At 43.6% G+C, this 12377-nt stretch overlaps 1 protein-coding gene across 1 annotated transcript in view; it reads left to right on the top strand.

The window, feature by feature from the left end:
- LOC117359760 (solute carrier family 2, facilitated glucose transporter member 5-like) overlaps positions 1–12377 on the top strand; it is a 196937-nt gene that overhangs the window by 84648 nt on the left and 99912 nt on the right. The window contains exons 6-7 of the mRNA XM_033942979.1: positions 4386–4531; positions 8399–8531. Coding sequence (XP_033798870.1) covers positions 4386–4531; positions 8399–8531 — 279 coding nt within the window. The remainder of the gene's footprint in view (positions 1–4385; positions 4532–8398; positions 8532–12377) is intronic.

Genomic DNA, 12377 nt, shown 5'->3' with positions numbered 1-12377 from the left:
CTTTAACTTTCCTTTGTGTATTATAGCTCTGCTTTGGTGAAACAAACTATCTTTATCTTGTGAAAAATCTGATCCCTTTGATCCTTTAAAGCAGGGCTGCCCAAGTCCGGTCCTCGAGATCTACTGGCAGGCCAGGTTTTCTGGATATCCACAATGAATATGCATGAGAGAGACTGGCCTGCACTGCCTTCTTGGTATGAAAATCTCTCTCTCATGCATATTCATTGTGGATATCCAGAAAACCTGGCCTGCCAGTAGATCTCGAGGACCGGACTTGGGCAGCCCTGCTTTAAAGACTTCAAAGCATTCAAAGCTTTAGTTCAGTGTTTCTCAACTCGGTCCTGGAGTATCACCTTGCCAGTCAGGCTTTCAGAATATCCACAATGAACATACATAAACATGATTTACATACACTGCCTCCATTATATGCAAATTTATTTCATGCATATTCATTGTGGATATGCATATTCATTGTGGCAAGAAGGTACTCCAGGACCAAGTTGAGAAACACTGCTTTAGTTCATGCACTAGCAAACCACAGCTTTCCGGTATTCAGGGTCCTATTTGTCTCTATGAAACACATTCAGCCTTTATAAAATACAGCTGTGAAAATGTTATATAAGGCAAAACAGTTGGATCATGTTACACCCCTGCTGGTGGGGCTTGTCAAGGTCAGGGGGAATATGAATGTCTGGCCTCACCAAGGTCATTTCTTCTAGCCGGGAGGGTTCCTCCATGTCCTCTTAGACATGACATCTGCAACTGCAGTCTGCAAGGGGGATGGAAAGAGATTCCTGCACACAAAAGCAGAAACAGTCAAAAGTAATAGCAGCAAAGGCAGAGGCATTCTAGATCCGCTAACAATGTGCTCCTTAACACACCAAACACAAAATGAGTTCAACAGGAGACTAACAGATGGCGAAGACAAAAATCAAAGAAAGAAGCAAGATCAGACAATGGTCTTTCACACACACACAAAAAAAGACCAAAGCGATCCAAAAACATTTATTACGTGTCCATTTGTGAAAAGATAATAACCTGACACGGCACTGTGTTTCGGCATATCATAAGCCTGCTTCATTAAAAAGGACCTATGTTCCAAAGATACTGGAAAGTCCAAAAGAAAACAGAATGGAACAATAGTTCCTGTCAACAACAAGAAGGAGAACACCGACGGATTCCACAGGAGATCGAGGAGAAGTCAAAACAAAAGCCAAACTGTGGGTACGAGGTACTTGATGACAACGTTTATTATGAAAATCTTCCCAAATCTTCCAAATTGTGCAGAAAAGATTAGCCCATATTAGTCCAAACCACTACTTTTTATTATTATTATTATTTTATTTATAATTTTACATTTAAATATCAAATATAAATTTGTACAGAAAGCAAAATTTAGGCCAAGAACCTGTTAGAAAGAAAATGCAACATTTAACTTGTTGATGTATGTTGTATGGACTAATCTTTTCTTCACAATTTGGAAGATATTCATAATAATTGTTGTCATCAAGTACCTCGTAGCCACAGTTTCGCTTTTGTTTTGACTTCTCCTTGATCTCCTGTGAAATTCGTCGGTGTTCTCCTTCTTGTTGTTGACAGGAACTATTGTTCCATTCTGTTTGGTTTTGGACTCTCCTTAACACACCACCATTTTTGCCTGCAGGGCTACCTTTGCTTTATCCACATCTTCAGGCGTACTCTTTTTACGAATATCACTTGCCATTAAGGAAGATATTTGTGCCCTATAACAATAAACTGATGTTTTGCTATTCTTGACTTAGAATGTCATCCTTAACAACCTGAAGGATAGTTCCTTCTGTAAGACTCATACTTGCTAAAATATTTGGTTTAAAAATATGAAGCTGCTACAACTGCTAAACCCCTCCCCCTTCTTTTTTTTAAAAAAAAATTATTTATTGATTTTCCAAACGTCAACAATGCAAGACACAAATATATAGCATACTAGTTTTTTAGCCCGTTACATTAACGGGTGCTAGAATAGATGTGTAGACTTAGGCATTTCTTTTTCTTTCTTTCTTTCAGTCTCTCTCCCTGGCCCCCTGTCTTTCTGTCTTCTCCCGGACAGCCACAGCGCCTGCACACTTACCAGTCTCGTGCTCCCAGCCGGGGCTTCTGAGCGCCGTCGCCCCAGCCAATCATTGCCCGCCTTGGTATCGTCGCTTGGCGGGTGTAGCCAATGCCGTTGTCACGCCAACCCGTCGCCAAGCCAGCCAATGAACATCACCCTTGTGTCTGGCGTTGTGAAGGGGCGGCGCAGTGTGGCCTGCTTTGAGGGGAGGGGGGAAATCCGCTGTCTTTTCCACCTCCAGTTTAGCTCCGCTCTTGTTTCCGCCACGCTACGGTCTGTTACATTAACGGTTGCTAGAATATATATGTGTGTGTCTGCTTTATTTCTTTCTCTCTCTGTCTCCTTAGCCACTTTCTGTATTTGTCTTTCTTTCTGTCTTTCTTTTGACTGTCCACCACCACCCCTTGTCTGTTCCTCCTGTCCATTCTCACTTCCTTTTACCTCCCCTGTGTCCACCACCACCCCTTCACTGCTCCCCTAATCCAGCAGCAGGCCTTCTTCCTTTGTTTTACTTCCCCCCTGTCCATCAGCACCTCTTCCTGCCATATTCTGTATTTTTGTAGCGAAGGAGACACCAGAGAGGGAAATTCACAATCTGGACTCTTTAGAGAAACTCATTGCACAGTGTCGATCTAGGGAGCTGAAAGAAAAAAAAAAAGGGGGGGGGGGCTCAGGGAGATGAAAGCTGTTTAATGTAACTCTTGAGCCCGTCCACGATTTAGGAGCGAGAGAGAGAGAGGGAGTGCAGGCTGACCGCCTCTCCTGCTTTTGAACCTGGGCTGGGGCAGAGGCAGAGCCGGGGCGGGAGGGAGTGACGGTGGGAGAGCAATTTCAAAGCCTCGGCAGCGGCGGCTCTTTGACCAATCTGCGCTTACAATGGCCCCACACTCGCGGTCTGGCTGGCTCCCCCACCAAAGCCCTTCGCGGCGGCAGCCCCTCCCGCATCTGTCCCCGCGTCCCAAGCCTCTCCGAAGGCCGGCTCCAAAGAAAATGCTACCCCTCTGTCCAAAGCCGTGGCGGCAGACTCCCTCAAGAGGCGCACCAGCGTCGGAAGCCTTGTCTCTGACGTTGTGATGTCAGAGAGGTGTCCGACGCTAGTACGGCTCCCGAGAGAAGCCGCCGCCGCAGCCCCAAACAGAAAAACAACATCTCCATGGGAGCCAGCCCCGGACACAGGAAGTTTCTCCTGGGCCACGACGGAGAGGGCAGGGGTGCTAGCGGCCGGCAGCTGCCACTCCGCACCACCTTTCGCCTTACGCCGCCACGGCCTCCTCCCGGCAGGCTCCGCTCCGTACTGCCTTTAGAAACTGGCCAGTAGGGCCATATTGTGAGGTGGAGAGCAGGGAAGGGCGCGCATGGGCACTTGTCTTGCCACATCCCGACAGAAAAGGGATCAGGGAACACGCGAGGCAAGTGCGCATGCGCGGCTAGCATTTTATTATTTAAGATGATAAGTCAATAAAAGCACATTCAGCTTACAAATGTACATAACCAACCATTTTATCCCCCACCCACCCAATGCTTAATCAATAAAACACAGAAACATAAATTTTCCCAATAACCTTACCCTATTCAGATTAATAATATCCTCTCACCCTCCTCCCCCCCCCCCCAAATACTCAAAGGTCAAAATTAAGACAGAAATAGCCTCCCCACGTTAAGCTTTTTTATTTTCAATCACTGGCTCATATAATTCCTATGAGCGTTGGAACTAATACCTCTGCGGCCAGCAATAAAAAAGTCTAACACCTCTTCGTCAAAGGGGGGGGGGGGAGATAAAGAATTAGAAAATTTCAGAAAATCTGGAAAACCGTACATTTATCTAGATATTTCTACTTGTTAATCACCTAACTCAAAAGCTCAAGGCGCTATGCATTCCAAATGATAAAGAATCATTATGCAGCCTTTTCTGTGGTATCATTAAATAGACTATGTTGTACAATATGGTGCTAGTAACTTCCCAGACGAGTTAACTTTATGTTTGCTAAATGGAAATTGTATAAAAAAATTCTTATGAATTCATTAAAAATAGATGAGCATAGAAGCATAATGAAGGCAAACATGTCTCTGGTTTGTCATTTTTAAATATATAAAATATTTATCTGAATCTTTATTCTTTTACCATTTCCTTATCTGCTTCTCTCTTTTGTTTTGTTTTGTTTTTTTGCCTCGTTTCTTGTCTTTATTCTTCATCTATGCTCCTGCCACTTGCCAGTCTCGTCCTGCTCCTTGTTGTCCTTTTCTTCTATGGTCTCCGCCTCTGAATTCCCTCTCACTAGGTGTATTTCTTTTCCAGGCATTTCCCTCAGCGCAGTGCCCATGTTTTTAGCAGAAATTGCCCCGAAAAATCTGCGTGGCTTCTTGGTCATGATACCCACTGTCTTCATCTGCATTGGAGTATTTGCAGCACAAATATTAGGACTTCCTGAGCTGCTTGGAAAGGTAAGTGGTAACACTGCGAAGCAGAACTGGGAGAGAATACATCAAGGAGCTAAGAAGAAATGTCATTCTGCTAGTACAACTAACAGAATGGATGGTTGGGGCTAAAATTGAACCTTATTTAATTCAGAGGTCTCGGACAATCAGGTAAAGGGAGAAACTACTATAATGTGCCTCGTATACCTTTAAAGATCATGCTATTTTGTAACTTGTGGTTAAAAACTGTTCAGCAGGATGTTGTAGGGATATCTCTGCATCATCTTTTAGAGGCTTGAGGCCTTGCTAGGCCGTGAACCATCTTTTTGAACAGCCAAAGTCAGCCATCTCAGACTAGCCTGAGAAAGTGTGAAGGAGTGAGCTTCTCATGCATTGCTATGATGTCTGTCTTTCTTATCATCTTGGCGGGACGCTGTATGTCAGCCTTGAGAAAAAGGGTCCATCTGGAAGCCTATTCACCCTCCTTATGTTTAATTGACCATAACCTGCTGAACAAATCCTGATTGGCTCATGTTATCACCTGGGACAGGAAGAGAATTGGCATCAGGCTGAAAAAAAGACTTTTTGGAGGGTTTGGTATTGAGAAAAGGAAGGAAGAACCCCCCCCCCCTCCCAAAGAGAAGGTTTCCTGGTTGGCATGTGTGTATCTCTGAAGATAAGGACTGTATTATGTGTTAAGACCAGCACAAGGAAGAATTCTGCAGCTTATCATTCACCGGCTGCTCCCGAACTGAAAATCCAACTACCGGAGCAGTGCCAGGAGGTGAACTTTATTTATACCAGAACCAGGGCTTGCTAGAAAGCTTGTAGTCTGAAGAGGAATTGTATCAACACCTTCAGATGATGCCTTGTTGAAGAAGAGTAAGAATGTGATACCTCGTTCAGTTCCAGGGGTTAATTAGTCATGTCCTTTGCTGGCCAAGGGCTGGTTATGTCTGGGACACTTGGTAATTAACCTAATATAATTGCTGCTTTGTGATATCTTCTCAGGAATTTTCTGTAATATAACAAACATATTTTGTAGTGTTATTTTGTAAATATTTATAGTATTACCAGATATATCTACTGGAGATATATATATATATATTTTTGTAACCTGCTTGCCATATTTCTAAGAATCTATATTATCTAATAAATCATATATAATAAGGTTGCCATAGAAGAATTACAGGGTACAAGAGGTGCACTCATATTCCTAGCTATGAATCCAGAATATTACTGAGTGATTTTCTGTTTTAGATTTGCACCTACCTACAATGTAAAATTATTTAGTATACTGCATTCTTCTAATGGTTAGTGGTTAGGGCAGAGTTTAAAAAATGTTGTATTGTAAGAAAGTGTCTCGGCAGACTCTAGTTCCCCTTATGAACACTCCCTCACTAGTACAAAAGGAGGTGGGAACGGACAATGAACACTCCACTGAAGATCACTGATGTAAAACCAACTTGTTTATTTCAAAAAAGGACACAAGCAGAAGCTGTGGACCCGACACAGCATTGTGTTTCGGCGTCTGAGAAACGCCTGCATTCAGTGATTTTGGTTACTCTGGCTTGTTAGCTGGACCGAGCTTTGTTTTATCCCAGACCTGTCATTTCTGAACTATAACGCCACAGTGACCCCTGATGCAGGCATTCTTCAGACGCCGAAACACAGTGCTGTGTCGGGTCCACAGCTTCTGCTTGTGTCCTTTTCTGAAATAAACTAATTGGTTTTACATCAGTGATCTTCAGTGGAGTGTTCATTGTCCGTTCCCACTTCCTTTTGTATTGTTTTATACCCGTGGGTTTTCTGTCCTGTTGGACTTTTTGATGTTTTCACTCCCTCACTAGGCCACATTAAAGGAAGCAATCTGGCTTACCAAGACAGGGTGGGGCTCAGGCAAAGAGGAAGTTAAAGCTCCAGAGTGGGAACAGAATAGGGAGTCCTCAAGGAAGGCATTCCCTAGGTATACTGAGAAGACAGGTGCGGCTTCAAGTTTAGGTTCCATAGTTTATAGGTAAAGGACTACCAAGGTAGGAAGCTGCCTTGATTAATTTGTGAAGAACCAGGTCCTGGGATCCAAGCTTAAACTAGGCCAGGGTTTATCTGTGAGTGGTTTGAAACTGCTATATATTGCATTTGGGCCTGGCTACAAGCCAGCCCTGATAAGATTGTTCATTGTGATTTGAAGGAGACTTCATTAGCTCAATGTTAAGCCTGTGAAGTGATGCAACAATTACTGGAAAAAGGGGGTCTCTCAAACAGAGCAGGGACTTTCCCAATTGTGGCAAATTCTAATTTCCTCAGAAGTCTTTCATGAGGTACTTTGTCAAATGCTTTATGTTTAGTCATTTTGTCTTTATAAGTCTTTTGCCCGACACCACCGTCAAGATTCACTGGTCTATAATTTTACGGATCACCTCTGGAACCCTTTTAAAAAATTGGTGCCATGTTGGCCATTCTCCTGTCTTCCAGTACTATGCTGGATTTTAAAGAAAAATTACCCAGGATGCCTTGTGGATACCTGCAGGGTCTCCCCTTGTCTCCTTGTGGGCCCGGAGACATCTACACCCCTATGTTTCACCAAAGACACCGTGTCACTGTCCGAGGGCTCCAGGGAGGGAATGTAAGATAGTAACATAGTAAATGACAGCAGATAAAGACCCGAATGGTCCATCCAGTCTGCACAACCATACATGCTCCATAAATTAATCATTTAATTTAAATGGTCCTTTTTCTTAGATATTTCTGGGCCAGAAACCCAGAGCCCTGCCCAGTAGTGTACTTAGGTTCCATCTACTGGAGTCTCCGTCAAAGCTCACTCCAGCCCACCCTAACCATCCCAGCCATCGAAGCCTTCCCCAGCCCATTCTCAACTGAATGTCCATATACGGGACACAGACCATGCAAGTCAGCCCAGTACTGGAGTGTTGGAGTAATGGGACGTAGTTTGGCACTTTTTTCACGTGGGGATTCACCGTCCTGCCAATCCGCTTTGTTGGTGAAGTGGACAAAATTCATCATTGCTGTTCAATGGCGGGGACCTATCGGCCTTTATACTAACAGATAAGCGCTGCTTTTTTATTTTATGTTTCTGAAATTTGAAGGTGTGCCATGAAGGTGGACATATTGGCAGTGGATGGATGGGGACAGTATAAGTGCAATGATGGTCCCAGATTAATTCTCTTGTGGCTCTTATGCAGGAAGTGATGATTCCAGGCACATTACACACACAACAAAAAGTTTTTTAATAATATTTTTTGAATGGTATATCCTGGATACTCATTTAGTTGATGTTATTATTAACACCAATTTTCAGCTCATTAGTAAAGAAAGTTAATTGCACAACTGGCCTTAATCTATAATGCAAGTTGAGCATTTGGCACACGCCAGCAAACACATATCTTGCTTTGAATATCAACCTCCATATTACGTTTTCTTAATCCCAAAATTCACTAATTCCTTTTATCTAAATGTTAGATATTTATTTACAATATAAGCAACTGCCTCTTTAACCGGCTGTAGAGTTTGTCAGGCTCAGAATTATAATAAGAACAAAATTGTGAAAACTTTTTTCACCAATAACAAATCAAAGAGAACAGAAGCGGCTGCTTGTCCAGCTTACGGTTCCTTTCACTAAGCCGCGTTAGCGTTTTTAGCGCACGCAGCATTATAGCGTGCGCTAAACTCGCGCTAAGCTGCTAGAACTAACGCCAGCTGAATGCTGGCATTAAGGTCTAGCGCGCACAGCAATTTAGCGCTCGCTATTCTGCGTATTAAGGCCCTAACGCGGCTTAGTAAAAGGAGCCCTGAGTGTGAACCGACTTTGCAAAATATGTCATTTTGAATCACTTGTGCAGATGAATTGTGATGCTGAGATCTGTTTTCTTGTAGGATGAATACTGGCCTCTCTTCCTTTCCGTGATAGTCATGCCCTCTTTGATTCAGTTCCTGCTGCTGCCCTGGTTCCCAGAGAGCCCCCGGTACCTGCTCATAGAAAAGGACAATGTCAATGCCAGCCTTCGTGGTGAGTATCACACAGGGATCAATTTAGGGATGCAACTATAAGGAGTAGATGGCTGCCCATTACAGAATACCACTAAGGAGTTGATTCTACACTTCTCCCTCTGTATTCGCGGTTTTGATTATTTACGGTTTTTAGCGTGCTGGCTCCTCCCTCCCCCCAATTAAGTCAGCTTGCCTAGAGAAATCGCTGATTCCAAGCGTTTACAGAGAAAATTGCTGATTCCCAGCACTTTTTTCACCGTGTTTTGCCTCTCCTTCAGGAACAGGCCAGTTCTCCCACCATGTTATTCGCGGTGTCACCATGTTCATGATGGTTTTTAATAGAAAACAGCAAATAACATATGAAAAAGTTATTCACAGTTTTTCTGTATTCGTGGTAGAGAGTTGCACAGGGACAGAAATCCCACCCATCCCTGCCTGTCCCCGTCAGGATTCTCTCCATCCCCACCCGTCCCCGTCAGGATTCTCTCCGTCCCCACCCGTCCCCATCAGGATCCTCTCCGTCCCCACCCATCCCTGTCAGGATCCTCTCCGTCCCCACCCATCCCCGCCAGGATCCTCTATGTCCCCACCCGTCCCAGCCAGGATCCTCTACGTCCCCACCCATCCGCGCAAGGAATTACCTCCATCCCTGCCTGTCCCCATAAAAAAGCAGCAAATTACTTCTGACAGGATCATCAATTCCACAGTTTCTTTTGTGTTTGCGCTGCTGTTTTCCTTGTGGAATCTCTTTGGTGGAACCCTTTTTTTGTTTTCTGTTCAGGTAATTAACTTATAAACCCCCTCTTTTACTAAGGCTGACGTGTCCATTATATTATATGGATGAACCCTGCTTCCAAAGCCTTCCATCTCCGTGGGAGTCCTGTTGGCTAGAGGGGGGTCCCCGTGGGAGTCCCATGGGCCAGAGGAAGGTCCCCGTGGGAGTCCCGTGGGCCAGAGGGGGGTCCCCGTGGGAGTCCCTTGGGCCAGAGGGGGATTCCCGCGGGACCCGCGGGTTTCCCACAATCCCCGTTCCCATGCAGACCTCTAATTCGTGGGTCTGTTAATCCCCTATCACAGCGAATACGGAGGGACAAGTGTATAGACGGCGCCTGATCTTCGATTTTTTTATACTGATTCATCCCAACAGGAGGGCTCAACTCGGTTAACAAAATCTTAATAATATTATACAGGAAATTAGAACAGAAACTATCCCCCTCTTTTACTAAGGTGCGCTAACCGATTAGCACGTGCTAAACGCTAATGCGTCCATAGACTAACATGCACTAACATGGGGGGAAAGTGTGGCGCAGTGGTTAAAAGCTACAGCCTCAGCACCCTGTGTTTGTGGGTTCAAACCATGCTGCTCCTTGTGACCCTGGGCAAGTCACTTAATTCCCCCCCCCCATTGCCCCAGGTATGTTAGAGAGATTGTGAGCCCACCGGGACGGACAGGGAAAAATGCTTGAGTACTGAATAAATTCATGTAAACCATTCTGAGCTCCCCTTGGAGAACGGTATAGAAAATTGAATACATAAATAAAAGCACATGTTAGCGTTTAGCGCGCACTAAATCAATTAGCAGGTGCTAATTGGTTAGCGCACCTTAGTAAAAGAGGCAGTATATCTTTTTAGGCCAGAATTTTATCTTTTATGATTGATTTGAAAAAAGAAGGATCATTAGTAAATTTCTGCAATAAATATGTCTTCAGTACTTTATGAAAAGTGGGTAGATGAGAGAGAACTCTAATTATAGAAGGAAGGTCATTCCAAATGTTTACGAATAAAAAAGAAAATGATCGACAAAAATTGGCTATAGTTTTAATTCCTTTAACAGTGGGAAAGCCAAGTTTATACTTCTGAGAGCTCCTAGAGTTAGAGATTTCTTGTGAATTAAATGAGACAGGAACCAAAGGAGAAAAAAATACCGTATAGGATTTTGAAAATTACAGTTGCACATTAAAATTGGCTCCTCCAGTAAACAGGAAGCCAGCGAAGGGATCTCAGTAAAGGTGTGCCATGATCATATTTATGTTTACCGTATATCAATTTAGCCGCCGTATTCTGGATAAGTTGTAGCCTCCTCAGATTACATTTACTTAAGCAAGCATAAAGCGAGTTGCCATCGTCCAACTGAGATAAAATAATGGCCTGAACCAAGACCTATCTCCTAGGCCCTGCTCAACATGTTTGTAAATCAACTGCTAGGCACTGTTTACAGATTCTACTGGTGCCTATCTCGATTTGGGTGTTGCTAGGCATCCCAATGTTAGGGGCCAGTATATTAGACCAGGGTTTTCCTGGCCTAACATACCAGTGCCCAAGGCCCCCCAAACCACACCCACTCTTGATGTAGGTACCTCGATTTAAGTGTTGCTAGGTGCTGCTCGGAATTCCATGTGGAATTCTTAAATTTTTTTTTTTTAATGATCTTTTAATGGCGTGGTCAATTACTAATTAAGCTAATTATACATCATCATCACTTAATGACCAACCTGTTTAACGACAGCATAGACTTACAATCAGCTCTCTGACCAGGGGATGGAATTAATTTTTCTGGGGCTCCCGAAGGAGTGTTATAGAATTAGGCCTGCTACTTAGCTTATTTGGATTCCAGCTAAAACTCACCACAGTCTGAATAATTTTGGTCTGCCCTCACTCTTCCAGGAAACCTCTTACTATACAGATTGTATTGGGCTATTCAGATGGATATTTGACCCAATACTAGTGGTTAAAAATTCACAGATACTAGAGTCATATGTTCAGCAATCTCCAGTAAATGTCCCAGAAATTACAACAGACAATAAGAAGGAAATTCATCAACGGGTGCTAAGTGATTTACCATGCGCTAACGACTAGAAGAAGAACTAACAAATGAGTTCTGGAAGAGCTCAAACTGGCTATGTCACTAGAAGCCCAACTGTCTTATTTTGGTCATAATGTCAGAAGAGAAAGATCATTGGAGAAGGACATCATGTTTGGGAAGATCGAAGGAACCATGCCAAGAGGGCGACGTGCAGTCAGATGGCTGGACATGTTGAAAACAACTATGGGGATGATTCTGGAGGCAGCAAAAGGAATTGACCCTATTCACTCCACAAAAAACCACACACAGAAAAACAACGAACTTGTGAAGAACTGATGTCCAAGTTGATGGCTCCGGCCCTGGATGTATTTATGTGGATGATTTATTTGTTTTGATGATGCTGGAGGACCTTTCCAGACTAGCACAAAACCAATTTCTTTTTAGATCTGTAATTCATCAAATCACTAGGACTCGAACATGAGTCAATGGCATCTAACAAGAAGAAGAAGAAGAAGAATGATTAGCGTGCACTAAACACTAAGATGTCAATAGGAATATAATGGGGGTCTTAGCATTTAGCACGCATGAATTCCTCCTTGAGAATGACACGGGGAAAAAATTTGTCCCCGTCACTGACCCATCCCCACAACCATGTCCCTGTCACCGCCCCGTCCCTGTGACCACTGTCCCTGCCCCGTCCCTGCGGCCACTGTCCCCGCCACGTCCCCGTGACCACTGTCCCCGCCCTGTCCCCGTTCCCGCAGCATCCATACAAGCCTCACTACTGCAATATTTAGCTTATTCCTTCCTTATAAATCAAAGTTCCTGCTGCTGAACTAGAGAAAGAGATGTTCAGCTGGCAGGGCTTTGTTTATAAATTTTATCAACACAACTAATATACTACTTTATCCTAAAGGAAGAAAAAAAAAAAAAAGGAAATAAATAAATAGAAATTTTTTTTATACCTTTGTTGTGTGGTTTCTGCTTTCCTCATCTTCTCATTCAATTCCTTCCATCTACTGTCTGTCTTCTCTCTGCATCTTCCATTTGCTCTGTTACTGT

Source organism: Geotrypetes seraphini, chromosome 4 (genome assembly GCF_902459505.1).
Source record: "Geotrypetes seraphini chromosome 4, aGeoSer1.1, whole genome shotgun sequence".
In the NCBI taxonomy this organism is placed as follows: Eukaryota; Metazoa; Chordata; class Amphibia; order Gymnophiona; family Dermophiidae; genus Geotrypetes; species Geotrypetes seraphini.
This window is presented reverse-complemented; position numbering and strand designations above follow the sequence as displayed.